At 35.9% G+C, this 19,670-nt stretch overlaps 1 protein-coding gene across 4 annotated transcripts in view; it reads left to right on the top strand.

The window, feature by feature from the left end:
• The window catches only part of LOC114031875 (nucleolar protein 4), a 427,691-nt gene that overhangs the window by 250,157 nt on the left and 157,864 nt on the right, over positions 1-19,670 (top strand). For all 4 annotated transcript variants that reach the window (XM_027847060.1, XM_027847059.1, XM_027847061.1 and 1 more), the window contains exon 6: positions 18,855-19,138. In XM_027847060.1, coding sequence (XP_027702861.1) covers positions 18,855-19,138 — 284 coding nt within the window. The remainder of the gene's footprint in view (positions 1-18,854; positions 19,139-19,670) is intronic.

A 19,670-nucleotide genomic window follows, 5' to 3' on the forward strand; every position in this document is an offset into this window, starting at 1 on the left:
AGGGGGAATTGGAAAGTATGTCAGGAGCCTGCATTACATGTGAGGGCTTCATCTGGGATAAATTCTACTAAATGGTCTAGTTTAACAGGATGGTACATGGAAGCTAAGCAGAGTACAATAATAAGAATCTGGGTCTCCTAAATCCTAGATTATAGTTAATTCTTTTACATCACATTGCCTTGTTGGGTTGGCTTCTTGTCAGCTCACCACCCTAATATGGTATTCTCAATAAGGTTAGGTAGTATCTCACAAGTGGCAGCTAGGTGGTGCAATGGATAGAGCGCTGGGCCTGGAGTCAGGAAGACCTGAGTTCAAATGTGACATCAGACAGTTACTAGCTGTGTGATCCTGGGCAAGTCACTTAGCCCTCTTTGCCTTAGTTTCCTCATCTATAAAATGGGCTGGAGAAGGAAATGGCAAACCACTCCAGTACCTTTGCCAAGAAAACCTCAAGTGGAGTCACAAAGCATTGGACACAACTGAAAAAACAACAATTGAAAGCATCATGTAATGTAAAGAGAAATGGACTAGGGGTCTTAGATGATCTAAATTGCAGTCCCAGGTTTGTCGTGGACAATAGCATCTTGGGAAGTTATTTAACCTTTCCGTACCACATCAGATAAATGGATTTAGAGCTTGAAGGGATGCTAGAGATCATATAACACAAATCTCTCATTTTACAGATGAGAAAACTAAGGCCAAAACAGATTAAGGACTGGGAATTTTTTTCGGGGGAGAGGCAATTGGGAGTAAGTGACTTCTCCAGGGTCACACAGCTAGTAAATGTCTGAAGCTGAATTTAAACTCAGGTCCTCCTGACTCTAGGCCTGATGCTCTAACCACTGGGATACCTAGCTGCCCCTAGGTCTGGGAATTTTTAAATAATTAAAGTAATATGTCATACACAGATTAGTCTTTTTGGCTGAGTATTTCAGTGCTTCAAAGTTTTGTGATTTCTTTGCATTACTTTCATCTGATATACTTGATTGATGACAAAATTGCGGTGTTTATTAATAAAGAGTTGGTTTCCCTATAATTTTATAAAGGAGATTCTCTTCTGGGGACTTAGGTAATTACTGGCTTTTAGAGAATTTCAGCAGTCATCTATTCCAATCCAGACCTAATCAGGGACCCCTTCCACAGTTCTAAAGTCATCCGGCCTCTCCTTGAATACCTTGGATTGAGATCATGTGGTCGCATATGAAGCAACCTATCTTTCTTCTGGACAGCTTTTGTCGTTAGAAAATTTTTCCTTATTTTCAAGGTGAAACTCACACCTGTACATACTTACAGCTTCTACCTATTACTCCTAGTTCTGCCATCGGAAGCCAAAGAAGAATGTCTAATATTCCTTCCATATGTCAATTCTTCAAATACATCAGGTCAGCTATTATTCCCTGCTTTCCCTCCCCCCATCCCAACCTCAAGTTTCCTCCAGACTAAACATTCCCATTTCCTTCAACTAAAGAGCTGGACGTTCGTGAAGGGCCAGGTTTGTGAACTGTTTCTTGCACTCCTCATCTCATTTTTCTTTCTTTCTTGATGGTTATTATTATTTTACTATAGCATTGCTTCGTTTTCTCTTTTAATTTTTTTTTCTCATCCAAATGCTGTACATTAAATTTCTTTTCTACTCTGGTTTATGGATTTTCTCACAGAAGTTGATGTTTTTAATTTACAATGCTGTTCCATTACCCCTCTTTCTTTACATGTACCTTTTGAATATTGTATATTCTTCCATTTTTCCAGGTTCATTCATGAGTCACATCCCACCAAGACTCAGTGATAATTGTGATGTTGAATTTATCTCAATGTTATTATTAACTCTAATGTATTTAGTTTATTGCCTATACTTTGTGAACTCATGTATAGATATCTTAAGCCATTATTCTTCTTAGATATTTTTCCTATGGATCATGGGACCTTTCTACTGATATTTGTGTCATATTTGCTATTCTTTGTGGTTTCTGGCTTTTTAATTTTTTTTTAAAAATTTCCTATCTCCTCTCCATTTTCAGTTTAAAATCCTTGGGACAAAATATGATGGTGTCCTGGCATATATATTCTTCCCTATCCTCACTCAGTGAACTCCATTCCTGGCCAAAAGTCCATGTCTTTCTTGTATGTGATGCTTTTGTACAGGCATTTCATATTCTTTCTTTACTTTTGCTACTTTGCCCAAACTACACACATATATATCTCACTATTGATAAGTTTTTATTTTCAAATTAAAGGAACAGAACTTTTTGTTGTTATTTGTCAGAGTTTTTTTCCTGTTGTGATAATTTTGTCCAGGGACTTTTATGATGAGATTAAAATACCCTTAAGTTGAGTCTTTGATATTAGTTTGCTTATTGAACAATATTTGTAAATGTTAGTGTATAAACTTAAAGAATCATATTAATTCACATCCACAAGCTTTTATTAGGTGCTAACTATGTGCCAGGCACTGTGCTAAGGCTGAGAATACAAATACAAGAAGAATGGCAATCCCTTTCCTCAAGGACTTCACAGTCTAATTAGGAATGTAACTACAAAAACCAGGGTAGCATGAACTACAGTTATGTGTGACATAAAATGACATGATGCATACAAAGTGCTTTTGAAACTTTGATTGCTATATAAATGTCATATGTTACTATCTTTACTGAAAAAATCATTCCTCTCATCTTGGTTGGTATAGTTCAGATAGAAATCGTGCTGAGACAAGTAGTTATTTTGCTGTTATAATTTTATATTCAATATTCTATAGGCTATTGCCAAAGTTGATAAAATAACTGCTTTTTGAAGTTAAATAAAAGTATTTGGATGTAAGCTCATCATCTGTAGGATTGTTGGAATCATTATTGGTACAACTCCAGCAGCAGACAGGACAGTAGGGATGATACGCACCTTGTCCTGTTCCCATGTGATTTTGATGTCTTTGACCAGGCCTCTATACTTTGACACCTTTTGTTCCATATATCTTAGAAAGTCTGGAATGATTATACCTTTTTAAACTGTTGAGGTTATGAATCAATTTTATGCCTGAGCAGTTGAAGGCAACCATTTAACGTGAAACGATTAATCTGATCCAGTACAATTTAATGATTAAAATCTCTAGGATGTTTTGAAGTTTATATATAGTACAGGCATTTGTTATCTTTCAGTCCATGAAAGATAGTGAGCTTCTGGTGTTTAATTCTAGTTGCATGTTTATAGGTACTCAGCAGAGGCTAAACTTTTGCAACCTTCAGTGATATAATCACATAATCTCCACCATTGCATTATCCACATTGATCATGAAATCCACACCTCTTAAGGACCACTGTTTCTAGTGGTAGTGACCTGATCAAGATTTGCCATTACAAATTCCTTAATTTTCAAAAACAAATATGACTCAGTCATCATTCAACATTTCTTTGTTGACATACTGTTGGCAGAGTTGATATTGATATTGAATGTAGAAAGAAGGCTCTTTGCTTCTTCTTATGATAATAGAGGAAAATTAAAGCCAATTTCAATCAAAACATTTGACAAATCCAACAGCATGAACATTTTATTAGCCTTTACTACTAGTCAGTGAAATGATGTCCACTTATTTCTATGTAATTTTTTTTTGCCTGCTTACCATGTGATCTGAGAATTTCTATCTATCCTCTTCCTCCTTTTTGACTAGAAATGTTAGCTTCTCTATACTTGTCTGAGAGGTAATTGGCCCTGTATTCCCTTAATATCAGTAAAATTTTATCCATTTAACCTAGTTGTCAGTTCAGAGCAATTGATGATTTGACCGATATATTTCTTAGCCATGCATCATCATATTTTCTATCAGAGCAGTTTGATGATAACAGCATCTCACACTATTGCTTGTTTCTATTGTACATTTAATATGCTGCCTGGATGAACCTGCTCTGTTTTTATCTGACTGATTTCTTTGAAAGGATTGAGCTGCTACAAAATGATTTGTCTTGGTTTCACTTTAAACATCCTGTCAAGTTTTATCATTGTTTGTCATTTGATCCACTGTTCACAGTGTGATCCTGACATTCAGTGAAAGTAGTCGCAGTTCTTATTGTCACCCAAGCCCTGCTGGCTTGGTTTTTTGATTGTAGAAATAAAGTAATCCATGAATGAGCAACCAACACATTCATGAGGTACCATGGCAAATTAATTTGGGATGAAGCAACCCATGATATTATTTGACTTGTACTTGATCAATCACTCATCAGTCATTAAACACTACTTGAACACCTGATATGTGTAAGTCACTCTATTGGCCTTGGTAGAGGACACATTGAAACAACAGATATATTCCAAGGCCTATAGAAACTTCAGAAAATATATGAGATGTACACATAATAAAAATCCAATAAAATGATGATTATTAAATACCAGATGAGTGACACAGTCAGCAAACATATAATTGAAAAAATATTTGGTTTTAAAACTGAAATATAGATTCAAATGATGTTATGATGACTGTTATTACAACATAAGAGATGCATAATAATCCTGTCAGTTTAAAGAATTTAGCTGGAAATTGTAGCCAGATGAACAATTATGTTGCTAAAATCAATAAATCAATTAATAAAAAGAGCAAAAGACAATTCCTGTGCTCAAGGATCTTACAGTTTAATGGGGGAGAAAATGTAATCCATAGGTAATAATTGGTGGAAAATGTTAACTGTTTCTCAGAGATAGTATATTTTAAAATGGAATTTCCAGTTCTAGTTGTGGTTAAGACTAAGAGAAGAGTTAAACCCAGATACAGAGTTGGTGAGTATAAGGAATATCAAGTATCAAAGATATCGTTGTTGTTCAGTCTTTCAGTCAAGAGTAAGCTCTTTATGAGAATATGGACCATAGCACTCCTCCACTACCTCTTGAACTCTGTCCAAGGTGATATTCATTGTTTCTTCTATCTTATCCTCTACTGTGCCCTTTTCCTTTTACCTTCAATCTTTCCCAACATCGGGTTCTTTTCCAAGGAGTCCTGTATTCTCAATTATGTGGCAAATGTATTTAAGCTTCAGCTTCAGTATTTGACCTTTCAGTGAATAGTCTGAGTTAATTTCTTTAAGTATTGACTGATTTGATCTCCTTGCTGTCCGAGGGGCCCTCCATAGTTTTCTCCAGCAGTACAATTTGAAAGCGTTGTTTCTTCAGTGCTCAGCTTTCCTTGTAATCCAACTCTCACAGTCGTACATCACTACAGAAAAAATCATAACTTTGACTATACAGACCTTTGTTGGCAAAGTGATGTCTCTGCTTTTCCGTATATTGTCCAGGTTTGACATAGTTTTCCTTCCAGGAAGAAAGAGTCTTTTAATTTCATGGCTGCACTCACAGTCTTTGCGTCCAAGAATATAAAATTGGACTCTACTTCCATTTCTTCTCCTTCTATTGGCCAGGAAGTGATGGGACCAGTTGCCATGATCTTAACTGTTTTGATGTTAAGCTTCAAGCCAACTTTTACACTCTCCTCTTTCACCTTCATCAAGAGGCTCCTTAATTCCTCTTCACTTTGTGCCATTAGAGTAGTATCAACTGAATATCTGAGATTGCTGATATTTCTCCCAGCACTCTTAATCTCAGTTCTTGATTCCTCCAGCCTGGCATTTCACATGATGTACTTTGCATATAAGTTAAATAAATAAGGTGATAATATACAGCCTTGTCGTGCTACTTTTCCAATCTTAAAACCAATTGGTTGTTTCATTTTCAGTACTAATTGTTGCTTTTTGGCCCACATTCATTCTCAACTCTTTGAGGACTTACAACATTTTGCTGTGATCCACACAGTCAAAGGCTTTAATGTAGTGAAGGAAGCAGACATAGTTTTTTTTTTTCTGTAACTCCTTTGCTTTCTCCATAATCCAGTGAATGTTGGCAATTTGGTCGCTAGATTCTCTGCTTCTTCAAAAGCCAGGCTGTTCTACTGCTAATTCTTGGTTCCTGTGTTCCTAAAGCCTAGCTTATAGAATCTTAAGCATAACTTTGCTGGTATGTGAAATGAGTGCAACTGTTCAGTAATTTGAACGTTCTTTGGCATTGTCCTTCTTTAGAATTGGGATATAAACTGATCTTTCCAATCCAGTGGCCACTGTTGTGTTTTCCAATTTTGCTGGCATGTTGACTACATCACTTTAACAGCATGATCTTTTAAAATTTTAAATAGCTCAGCTGGAATCTCATCACCTCCACTTATTGTTAGCAGGGCTTCCTAAGGTCCACTTGACTTCATTCTCCAAGATGTCTGGCTCTAGATCAGTAACTACACCATCCTTGTTATTGGTGATGTTAAAATCTTTCTTTTGTGTTTTTGTTTGGTCTTTTGTGTATTCTTGCCATCTCTTCTTAATCTCTCAGGCTTTCTGTTAAGTCCCCACCACTTTTGTCTTTTATCGTGCCCATTTTTGCAGGAAAGATTCCCTTGATATCTCTAATGTGCTTGAATAGATCTTTATCTTTCCCATTCTATTGTTTTCTTCTATTTCTTTGCATTACTCATTTAAGAAAACCTTCTTATCTGTCCCTGCTGTTCTCTGGAATTCTGCCCTCTGCTGGGTGTGTCTTTCCTTTTCTCCTTTCCCTTTCCCTTTACTTCTTTCCTCAACTATTTGTAAAGCCTCAATAGACAGCCATAATATCAAAAGATATTAGATGCAATTCTACCCAAATTAATTTGCTTATTCAGTGCTATACCAATCAAGCTGTCAAAAATTAGTTTATAGAGCTAGAAAAAATAATAGCAAAATTCATCTAGAGGAACAAAAGGCCAAAGGGAATTAATGAAAAAAAATGTGAAGAAAGGTGACCTAGCTGTACTAGATCTCAAACTGTATTATGAAGTGATAATCATCAAACAATATGGCACTGGTCTAAATATAGAGTGGTAGATTAGGGAATAGATTAGGTAGTAAATGACCATAGTAATCTAGTATTTGATAAACGCAAAGAACCAACTTTTGGGAAAAGGACTAGGTATTTGACAAAAACTACTGGGAAAACTGGAAAACAGTATGGCAGAAACTAGTTATAGACTAATATCCTATACCACAATACCAATATAAGGTCAAAATGACATTTAGACATAAAGGACAATACCATAAACAAATTAGGAGAGAAAGGAATAGTTTACCTGTCAGATCTATGGAAAAGGGAAGAATTTATGATCAAATGAGATATAGTGAGTACTAAGAGATGGAAAATGGATAATTTTGGTTATATAAATTTAAAAAAAACCTTTTGCACAAACAAAATCAATGCAACCAAAATTAGAAGGAAAGCAGAAAGCTGGGGAAAGAAAACTTATAGCAAATCTCTGATAAAGTTCTTATTTCTCAAATATTTAGAGAACTGGATCAAATTTGTAAGAATACAAACCATTTCCAAATTAATAAATAGTCAAAACATATGAACAGGCAGTTTTTAGAAATAAGAATCAAAGCTCTTTATAGTCATATGAAAAATGCTGTAAATCACTATTGATTAAAAATGCAAATTAAAACAATTTTGAGGTACCACCTCACACCTATCAAATTAACTGATATTTCAGAATAGGAAAATGATAAATGTTGGAGAGGATATGGGAAAATTGGGATACTAATGCATTATCGGTGGAATTGTGAACTGATCCAACCATTCTGGAGAGCAATTTGAAACTGTGTCCAAAGAGCTATAAAAATGGGCAAAACCTTTGATCTAACAATACCACTACTAAGTCTGTATCCCAAAGAGATCCAAAAAGAAGAGAAAACACCTATTTATACAAAATTATTTACAACAGCTCTTTTTGTGTTGGCAAAGAATTGGATATTGAGAGGCTGTCCATCAACTAGGGAATGGCTGAAGAAGTTGCAGTATATGATTGGAATGGAAAGCTATTGTGCTATAAGAAATGAAGAGCAGGATGATTTCAGAAAAACCTGGACAGATTTATGTGCACTGTTGCAAAGTGAAGTGAGCACAACTAGTAAGTATCTGAGGCCAGATGTGAACTCAGGAAGAGGAGTTTTTCTGACTCTAAGCCTGGCATTCTATCCACTGGACCACTTAGCTGCCCATTCCCATTTTACAACTGAGGAAACTGAGGCAAAGAGAGACTAAATGACTTTTCTGGATCACATAGCTAATAAGTGGTTAGACTGGATTTGAACTCAGTTTTTCCTCACTCCAATTTCAGTACTCTATTCACTGTGTTACAGCTGCCTCTAGGTGAAGGGAATTGAGAGTACCATAGGCATGAAGAACAACCTGAACAGAAAGATGGAGACGATGGATGGAAGATTGTGTATGGAGAACATGCAATAATCCAGTTTTGCTGGAATATTAGGGGGAGTCCATAGGGTCATGATTGGTAATTACTTTGATCAGAATTCTTAAGTCTTTAAAAATTGTTTTTCTGCACAATGTTGTTTTTATTATAGACAACAAATACTTACTAATCCAACAAACATTTATTGAGCATCCACTATATTCCAGGCACTGTTAAATGCTGGGGATATAATTAATAAAAGACAGTCCCTGCCCTCAAGGAGCTTACAATCTAAAAGGAGAGACAACACCCAAGAGTTGGCAGAAAAGCTGGGGTGGGGGGGTTGGCATTGAGGGTAGAGGGAATGGGACACCAAGAGGTACCTGGTGTAGGGGTACCTTGTTCCATGGAATTAAGACCAAGCAGGGCAGGAGACCCAAACTGGAGTGAGCTGATTCAAGTTTCTGCCCTCTCTAAAAGAAGGCATCAGCAGGAGTTTAGTACTGCACCCTCCAGCCCTCCAATTAGAGGGGAGAGAATTCTGAGGGAGTTCGAGTCAATCAAGGCTTGAGTTAGCAGCATGGTGTTGAGTTTAGAGATAATTAATGAGCTTATCCTGGGAGGGGCATCTTGCTCAGTGGAGTTGTTCAGTGGAGGCAGAGCAGCAGATACAAAGTAAGACATAAATAGATAATCACAAGTCAAATGGAAGACACTATGTTAGATGTTGGGGGTATAATGGCAAAGATGAAAAAATAGTTCCTTTCTCCTCAAGAACCTTACATTCTACTGGGGTGGATACAACATTTAAACAAATATGTTAATGATAATTTAAGGCAGGAGAGAGTACTAGAATCTAAGGAAATTTTTAAAAAAAATGCTTCTTGTAGGAGCTGGCACATGAATTGAGCCTTGACTGCAACTAGGAACTTTGAGTTGTAAGTGGAAAGGGAGTGTATTCTAGGCATGGAAGACAGTCTATGGAAGGTCATGGAGGCAGGCCATGGAATGCCAAGTTCAGAACAATGTATCTGAAATGTAGAGTACATGAGGGGGGGAAATGTGACATACCTGGAAAGTAAACTAAAATCTGATTGCATAAGATTTAATTGTTAGTATTTTATCCTAGTGGCAATAGGGAGCCACTGAAGTTGCTTGAGGAAGGAGGTGACATGATTGGGCGGGGGAGGGCTAGACAATGGGGCTAAGGGACTTGCCCAGGGTTACACAGCTAGTAAATGTCAAGTGTCTGAGGCCAAATGTGAACTCCTGGGCCAGTGCTCTATCCACTGCGCCATCTAGCTGCCCCTGTACAAAGGTTATTTTGGCAGTGGAATGGAGAATGGATTAAAGAAAGCAGAGTCTTGAGCCAAGGAGATAATTAAAAGGTTATTGAAATGGTCCACATGACAGTTGATGAGGCCCTGAACTAGGGTGGTAATAGTGTAAGTGGAGAGAAGAGAATTCATAGTGCCTAAGCTATGGATGTAACGAAAGAGAGGTAAGAATTGAGGATTATTGGGGTTTCAAACCAGTATGACCAGAAGCATTGATTAAAGCATTATGGAGTGCAAAACAAAAATAAAGAATTTTGGAGGAGAACTGTGGATAGATTGAGTTGGAGATGTTTATAGGTCATCCAGTAGTAGATGTCCAGTAGATGACCTCAGGAGAGAGCACTAGAAAGAGAGAGAGAAAGAGAGAGAGAGAGAGAGAGAGAGAGAGAGAGAGAGAGAGAGAGTCACTGATATACAAGATGAATAATTTAACCCATAATTTCTAATTGAGGTCATGAAGAGAGCATATTGAAAGAGAAGAGGACCTAGAATTGAGCTTTCAGAGATACCCATGGTTAGGAGCTAGGATATGGATGATGATACAGCAAAGAGATTGAGAAGGCATGTTCAGACAAATAGAGGAAGAAGGAGAGAGGTGTCACCAAAAAATAATGGATGAGAGACATATGGGAGGAAAGGATAGTCAACAGTAGCAAATGCTGGAGAAGACTGAAGCCATTAGAATTAGTAACAATTATCATGGCATGATGAAAGACAAAAATGGTGGGAATTAACAGAAGTAGAAGAGATTAAGAAGTGGCAAGAATATGCAGAAGAACTGCACAAGAAAGATCTTAACATCACTGATAATCATGATGGTGTGGTTACTGATCTAGAGCCAGACATTCTAGAGAATGAAGTCAGGTTGACCTTAGGAAGCATTGCTAACAATAAGGCTAATGTAGGTGATGGAATTCCAGCTGAATTATTTAAAATCCTAAAAGATAATGCTGTTAAAGTGCTGCCAGCAAATTTGGAAAACTCAATAGCAGCCACTAGATTGGAAAAGATCAGTTTATGTCACAATCCTAAAAAAAAAAAAAAGGACAATGCTGAAGAATGTCCAAATCACTAAATAATCGCACTCATTTCACATGCAAGCAGGGTTGTGCTTAAGATTCTGCAAGCTAGCCTTCAGCAATATGTGAACCAAGAATTACCCGAAGAACAGGCTAGTTTTTGAAGAGGCAGAGGAACTAAAAACCAAATTGTCAACATTCACTAGATTAGGAAGAAAGTAAGGGAGTTACAGAAAAACATCTACTTCTGCTTCATTGACTACACTAAAGTCTTTGACTATGTGGATCACAGCAAAATGTGGCAAGTCCTTAAAAAGATGGGAGTACCAGTCTCCTCTTGATGTCTTCTCATTTATCTCCTTATGTGGGCCAAGAAGCAACAGTTAGAACCGAACATAGGACAACAGATTGGCTTAAGGTTAGGAAAGGAATACAAGCAACAATTTATGACACCACTCTGATGATAAAAAGTGAAGAGGAATTTAAAAGCCTCTTGATGAGGGTGAAAGAGGAAAGTGTGAAAGCTGTCTTGAAACTTAATATCAAAACAACTAAGATCATGGCAACTAACCCCATCACTTCCTGGCAAATAGAAGAAGAAATGGAAGCAGTGTCTGCTTTTATATTCTTGGGCTCAAAGATCACTGCAGATGGTGACTGCAGCCATGAAATTAAAAGACATTTCCTTCTTGGAAGGAAAGCTGTGGCAAATCTGGACAGCATATTGAAAAGCAAAGATACCACTTTTCCAACAAAGGTCCGTAAAGTCAAAGCTGTGGTTTTTCCTGTATCAATGTATGGTTGTGAGAGTTGAACTACAAAGAAAGCTGAACACTGCATCAACAATGCTTTCAAATTGTGGTGCTGGAGAAGACTTTTGAGGGCCCCTTGGACAGCAAGGAGATCAAATCAGTCAATACTTAAAGAAATTAATTCAAACTATTTACTGGAAAGTCAAATACTGAAGCTGAAATTTAAATACATTTATAATGAAAGATATGACTCCTTGGAAAAGACCCTGATGTTGGGAAAAATTGAAGGCAAAAGGAAAAGGGCACAGCAGAGGATGAGATGGATAGATAGTATCATGGAAGCAAGAAATATGAGTTTAGACAGACTTTAGAAGACAGTAGAGGATAGAAGGGCCTGGCATTTTATTATAACCATGGGGTCATGAAGATTTTTTATTTTATATTAATTATATCTATGTGTCATGAAGAGTTGGACATAATTGAACAACAATAATTAAAAAATTTTGTCTTTTATCAGTTATTATACAATATAAATACTACCAGTACTATCAGGTAAGGGTCTATAACTTTTTTTAATGTTAAAAAAGGCTTCTTATACTGCACAAGTTGGAATCCACTGGTAATGGATACATTAAAAAATTTAAGAAAGAAATCAGTGGGGGCTGTTATTATCAAATATAAGGTTTTTTGTTGTTTGTTTTTTGAAGAGGTAGAACTTAGTTGGCTTTGAAGGATGTGAAAAGAGAAAGAAGGGAGAAGTGCATTTTTCAGGTGAGGAGCAAAATTACATAGGTGATAATGATCCAGGTATTGCGTGCCATGGACAAGTAAGTGATGGTCCAAGTTATTTCATGTTTCATATTAAATAGTAGTAAGATATATAATTAGATGGGTCCAGTGGGACAAGACTTTGAAAGGTCTTTTGTCACCTTTTAAAAAATATCAGGAGTGGGAGGAAGGTATTGAGGGATATGAGTGATTGAGGGAGGGCACAAAGGGCAAAAGTGTTAAGCTTGGGCTGCATACTTGCCTAAGTAGTTTTTAAAAGTTGTTGTGGTGTTTGTTTTTTTCTTAAAATTGGTAGGCTTTCTTAAAGGGCATAAGTGTTTATTTCTACAAATTAAGTTTAAAAGCTTGGTTTAATTTTAGGATAAAGGGAATAATTTCTTTCCTAGGGGATATCTGTAAAGTTGAGGTACCAAAAGGCTGTTACATTTTGGAAACTGATAATAAAGTTGGCTTTGGTGGTGTAAGCTAGAGGTTCTAGCCTGTTAAGGCTAAATTTTCAATTTCCAATGTTTATTTTATGTAGAAGATTTTTTTTATTCCATGGGCACATGGACCTTACTTAAGACCATGCTGCAAATATGATGAGTGCCAAGGCATAAAGTTGATTTCAGTGGTGTGTATGTGTGTGTTAGAAAGAATAGTAGAAAATGGAGATATTTTAGAATTAATTGTTGAATATGGACCTGAAGTTATGCATTTTCACGTGAAATACTGATGTGGATATTCAAAACAGATAGGTGAATATCTTAAGTACTTTTAAGGTCTGTACCAATTTATTGGGGTAAAGAAAGAAAAAAAGAAAAGGTTAAATGAGAAAATGTGCCATCTAATGCAGTAAAGGTTGCTCAGTCATACAATTGATTCCATTTTAGCAAACATTGGGAGTCTTTGTCGAGCTGTTAAATCCTCTCAAACCAAACCAACTAAACCCAATACTCATTTTCCCCTTTCCCCAACTGCCCTCCTGATGTCACCACATTCCACACCCTCCCCTGTTGCTAAGGCCCTGGACATTCTTATTTTTCGAAGCTCCAGGTGTTGTTTTCCCCTGGCATACAGATAGAGAGTGCTCAGGTCTATGTGCTATCTATGGTCCTTGGGCTGAAAACTTGAAAGAGGCGCCCTCACTCAGGTTCTCTAAGTTCTAGTGCCAGATCCACAAATAGAAACATTTTAACTTCTGTGTACAGTCCTACAATCCTGTACCCACCTCCCAGCATCCACACACGATGGAAGGAGAAATGTTGGGTAAGGAAGCAGAGTTCAGCTTTAACAATTGAAAATGCCAATGGTTTAATTATGCTAAGCAAGGATAGATGGTCTGTGATGTTTGTATTGTGAAAAGTTCTTTGCATGATGACTTTAACTAACAAAACATAGCTACTAACTCAGTTACACAAAGCTCTCCAATATAACGTGTAATTTATTCACAGTTTAATGGCTTCTGACTGATACATTTATGTGTGTGTTTACATATACACATGTATAGATAGACGTATATCCATGTATTGGGCTTTATTATTGCAGACATTAAAGAATATATTTTTAATTTCATTTGTAAGATGGTGATATTTTGTTATAGGAGTGGTTCTTTTGTTTAAATTACTAATCATGTAACTATATATGTAGTTAGAAGTGATTAAAATATTCATTTTTTTCCTCACAAAAATATACTATTTATCCAGGAAGGAAATATGCTAAGCTGTTGAATTTTGTTACCTTGGTAACATCTGGAAAGAACAACCAGCTCTAAAAATATGTTCTCCTTTATTATTTATATTTTATGGCAAAATTACAATCACAGCACTTTTGTTAAAGAATATTCTGACAGATGATCATTTTCATCTTCCATGAAAATGGTGCACGTGTTTACTACATAGGCATGATGATTACAGATTTAAGAAACATATATGTTCAATGTATGACTAGAGTCAGAGCTAGATTTATATTTATGTTAATTGTAAATTTGCTTGAAAATTTACTGCATCTTGAAGGGTATTTACACAATTAAGCAGGGGAATAATATTCTCTTTATAATTAACACATTTTATAGCTTTCTGAAAACAAATATGAAAATGTAAAATCAAGTAAATGTGGCAACTTTGATTTTACATATATATGTATATGTATGTCTTCTTTTATTTCATTGAAAAAATTCACTAAATTTCATAGCAGAGACTGCTTTCATTTACTTTAATGCAAAGAATTTTACCTACGTAAAGAATATGAGCTATATTTGCTTAGATAGTTTCTATACAAATTACTTCATTAATTTTGCATTTCCAAAACTGCAGGTAATACTTCAGATAACTATGTTTGGAGCTTATCAAATTTCTAGTTTTAGAAGGTATGATGCTATAATTCAGTTTGCCTTTGGCAAGACTTGCCCAGCTTTCTAGATTATTCCTTCTCATGTAGAATAACTTTAAATATACTTGAGGGCAGTGAAATCTGCAGTAGGAGAATTGGGCCATGAATGACCAAGTCTTTTGATTGTTTTACAAAATTAGGTCCTTGGAAATAATTGGAATAACTTTATTTGAATTCTTTTGTTAAAAAACTTATAAGCCTAAGTCTTATAAATTTAGTGTTAGAAGCTGAATTTAGAAGCAATTTAATCCAAATCCTTCTTTTTGTGAGTGAGAAAACTTGTGATGTAGTGGGGAAAGCATGGGATTTGGGATCAGATATGTTTGAATCCTGGCTTTCTTTCTACCTGTGTGAACCTACCCTCACAAGGTCTCAGTTTACTTAACTAAAAAAAATGAGAACACTATACTATAAATGATTCCAGTGTTCCCTCCTAACTCTGAATTATATGACCTTAAATTAAGGAAAAGGTTTTCAAACCTTTTGGTCTAGGTTTAACCCTTACACTCTTAAATATCATTGTATACCTCAAAGAACTTTGGTTTATGAATTATATTTTATTAAAATTTGCCATATCAGAACCTAAAACTAATTTAAAATTTTATTTATTAACTCATTGAAAATAACAAGAATAAACCCATCACATTTCAACATCAATAAAATATTTTTGAAAGTATCCATATTTTCCAAAATAAAACAAATTTATTGAGAATAGGAGCATCATTTTACATTATTTTTGCAAATCTCTTTAATATTTGACTTAATAGAAGACAGCTGAATCTTGATATCTGCTTCTGCATTCAGCTTATTATGATACATTATTTTAGATGAAGAGAACCAAACTCAGATATGTAGTTGGGAAAAGGGAAGAGTGTTTTAATAGGCAATTAATGTTCTAGTATAATTGAGAAAATAATTTTGACTTCACAGATCCCCTGAAAGGCTCTTGGGGACCCTTGGGATTCTTCAGACCATGCTTTGAGAACTTCTGAACTGAGGTATAAGCGAATTGAATGACTTGCCCAAGGTCACCTAAAAAGTAAATAGCACAGCCAGCTATTAAAACCCAGGTTCTCTGACTCTGAAGTCAGAACTCTTTTCACTCATCATGCTTTGTCTCTAATTTAATTGACTAGAAAATGACAACATTTCATTTAGCTCAATAAAAACAATGCTTCCTGGAAGAGTATATACGTGAAGTTCACATTTTCAGGCAAACATTTCCATATGATTCCTTTTTTAGTCATATTCCTAAGGTTCTATTTTATTTTGTTTCGACTTTTTTTAATCTGTAAAAAATCTATTTTTATACATTATTTTTTATAAATTTATGAAATTTTAATAACTGGATTAAAATAAAATATTGTTGCCCTTGCCCAGCATGACCCGTTGGGCTGAGGAGCAGATTCTTAAGATACGAGCATAACAAAGTCAATGAATTAAGAAGATTTAATTAGATTGTTACCTATGCAAATTCACTCACTATCAGTATATTTAAATAGATGACAGTTGATTTTTAAAGCTTCATTTTAATGTTTTATCATAATAGGAAAAGTTCTTATTTGCCTAAGTTATTTTTTATGCCCTGAAAATCTTTGTTTGTCCCTGCTTTCCTTACCAATTATAGTTTTCTCTCCTATGTTTCATATTTAAATTTCCAAACAGGTTGTCTGGTCAAACTGTCACTTATTCTTTGCCTAACCCCTATGGCAATCTGGCTCTAGTTCATATCATGCTGCTAAAGTTGCTTTCACATAATTCACCATCAATCTCCACTTAGCCAAATTCAGTCTATGTTACATTTAACGTAATTCAATATCCCATCCCTACCCTTATTAGACATGATCTCCTCCCTTGGTCAATCTCACAGTTTTTCATTCTACATAACAGTTTCTCTGCCTTTTTCACTGGCTCCTTTCTTCTCTGGCACTTTTGTGAGCATCTATATTTATATTTAACCCTAGAGCTACTGCTCTTTTTTTCTACAGGTTTTTTCCCCATCAAATACCTTATGGACCATCATGACTGAACTACCTAGTTACATACAGATGACAATAAAATCTGTCTCTAGCCCTGATTTCTCATTTGTCTGTGGTCTTCACATAGATGCCCTACTGTCATCTGAAATATCAGAATTGGAAACTTGATTTCATTGTTTTTTCTACATCTCCGTAAATGGCATCACTATCTTGGAAGGTTTTATTATTATTACTACTAATAAGCATTATTATTACTTCATTGCTCAACATCCAATATCACAAAGTACTGATCATCCTTGGGCTGTGATGTTCTTAACATTGCTATAGTCATTACCCTTAATATATAGAAATATTTACAAAGTGGTAAAAAATAGAAGGTAGTATGAGAAGGATGGCACTAAGTGGTTGGGAGATCAGGAAAGCTTCATGCAGAAGCTAATACATGAGCTCTAGGAGGCAGAGGTAAGGAGGAAGTACATTCCAAGCTTGTGGGATGGACAGTGCAAAGACATGAGGATCAGAGATAAAATGTTGTGTGTAAGAAAGAGAGAGAGAAGGCCATTTTGGCTGGATAACATATTGCTGGAGGGGGAGTAATATCCAGTGAGGCTGGAAATATAGTTTGGGGTCATGGTTATGTAGGACTTTAAAAGCTAAAGAGAGAAGTTTATCTTTTATTCTAAAGGGAATAAGAAATTGCTGGAATAGATTGAGTAGGAGACTCACATGGTCAGATCTGTGCTTAAGAAAAATTATTTTGGCAGCAGTGAGTAGGATGGACTAGAGTGGGGAGAGACTAGAGTCAGAAAAACCAAAAAGGAAATTGTTGCAATGATATAAGTAAAAGGTGATTAAGTCCTGAAATAAGGTGGTAGCTGTTGTGAGTAAAGAGAATGGGTCAGATGTAAGAGATGTTGTGAAAGCAGAAATGGTAAGATTTTGCAACTGATTGGATAAGTAGAGTGAGGGAAAGCGAGCAGTCTAGAATAATGTAGAAATTACAAACCTGTGATGACTTCCACAGAAATATATGTGTTTGGAAGAAGGTTGGGCTTAGGTAGAAGATTATGTGTTCTGCTTTGGGCATGTTGAGTTTGAGATGTTTCTGAGGCATCCAGTTTAAAATAGCCAGTAGGCAACTGGTGGTATACAATTGAAGCTCAGGAAAGGTACTGGAGCTGGATGTATATAGATATTTAGGTCATCTGCCCCAAAAGGATAGCTAAACCCATCGGAGCCAATGAGGTTATTGAGAGAATGTGTGTAGGGGAAGAAGATAAGAGCAAATCTTTGTGAGCTCTTCATAGAAAATGGAATTGGTAAGTTGATAGGAACCTCAAAGACCATATAATCCAATTTCTTCCTTTCTCACATGAGAGAATTGAAACTCAGTTAAATTAAGTGACCTGGACAAAGTCACAGAATTAGTTAGTGACAAACAATCTCAAATTCAGTCCTTTTGCCATTACCAGAGATTTGTGCTCCTTTGTTATCTCTTCCTTAAAACATACTTTTTTTCTTACATTTTTCTAGTTATCAACATAATAACTGTTTGTAATCAAGCCACTCTCTCTCGTTATCTCTTCCATGTCTTGTTAATTTTCACTGCCTGAACTTTGTGAAGTATTTTTCTCACTTGTCATGCCCCTACCTCTTCGTCATTACTGCCTTAGCCAAGACTCACATTCTCCAAAAAGTGCCAGGTCTTTCCATCCTCTGTACTTTTGTACATCCTCTGTATTCTGTACTCTTGCATCTGTTCCTGGAATCCTCTCCACCCCAACTCTGAATCTATCCTACGTTATAAAATCTTTAGATGCTACCGCCTTTATGAATAATTTCTAGATTGTCCCAAGTCTAAGTGATTTCTCTTCTGGAATTTTCCCGACTACATCAGTAGACAGTCAGCTGATGAAGAGTAACAGACCTGGAAACAGAAGTCCTGGGTTCAAATCCAGCCTCAGTGTGTGACTATGAATAAATCATTTGAACTCTATTTGCCTCAGTTTCTTTCTCTGTAAAATGAGGATAATTATAGCACTTACATGCCAGGGTGATTGTGAGGGTAAAATGAGATAATATTTGTTTAAAGGAAAAACAATAACATTTTGCAAACCATAAAGCCGTACATAAATGCAAACTATTTATTGCACTATAAGCTATTTGAAGGCAAGGACTATGTCATTCAGTATTGCAGCCCCAATACAGTGAATGGCACAAAGCAGGTATTTAATGAATGTGTGTTGCATTGAGTTGCGTTATTAAATTAGATAGCAATTCTGACATTGTAGAGTTATTCTTTTCATAATGTATTAATTTAGTTTTGTTCAGAGAGACTAATGGCAGCACCATCATTTATTTTTCAACAGATGATTCAGCCGCCGAGAGCCTTAATGGCAATGAGACTGTGGGGCCTAGTTCCGTTGCTTCGGCAGGAGTACGCTGCAGGGAGATGGAAGACACAAACAGCAATGGCAAAACAAATCTGGAGCAAGATGAGCAACCTCTGAATCTGAGTGACAGTCCCCTTTCTGCCCAGCTGACTTCAGAATACAGAATAGAAGATCACAGCAGCCATGCGAAAAACAAATATAAGAATCTGCTAATTTCTGACCTCAAGATGGAACGAGAGGCAAGAGAAAATGGAAGCAAGGTAAAATGATTTCATAATTACCAGACAATGTGTGTAATATGTTAAAAATTATAACTTAAGATGAAAAGTAACGCGCAACAAAAAATGGGCAGAATTATTGCTCAGCCAAAACTTTTCAGGTAGCTATTGAAGTTTGTTGATTTTTTTTTTCATTAGTAGAACCCTTTCTAGCATGTGGGAATTCATTGGGTTGGAAGTGCAGGATTGGTATGCTCTTGCCAATTTCCAATTTGATAAATACACACATGTGTGTATGTGTATATATGCATATACATATGTATATATATGCATGTATATATTCATATATGTGTATATACATATATATTTCTAATAAGATCACTGTTTGGTTTCTCCCAAATTATTTATGTGCAAATAAAAATTTAGAAACTAGAAGTCCAGAGAACTTTATTCAGTAATTTCCACTAGGGGCACAAAAAGGAAAATGGTTCTGTTGTACGTGAAAATGAAGCTTGCGGGTTAGAACAGATCAATTAGCCTGATGAAAATCATTTTTCAAGGTTAAGTTATTGTT

This window comes from Vombatus ursinus, unplaced genomic scaffold (genome assembly GCF_900497805.2).
Source record: "Vombatus ursinus unplaced genomic scaffold, bare-nosed wombat genome assembly UNPS02015255.1, whole genome shotgun sequence".
NCBI classification, from domain to species: domain Eukaryota; kingdom Metazoa; phylum Chordata; class Mammalia; order Diprotodontia; family Vombatidae; genus Vombatus; species Vombatus ursinus.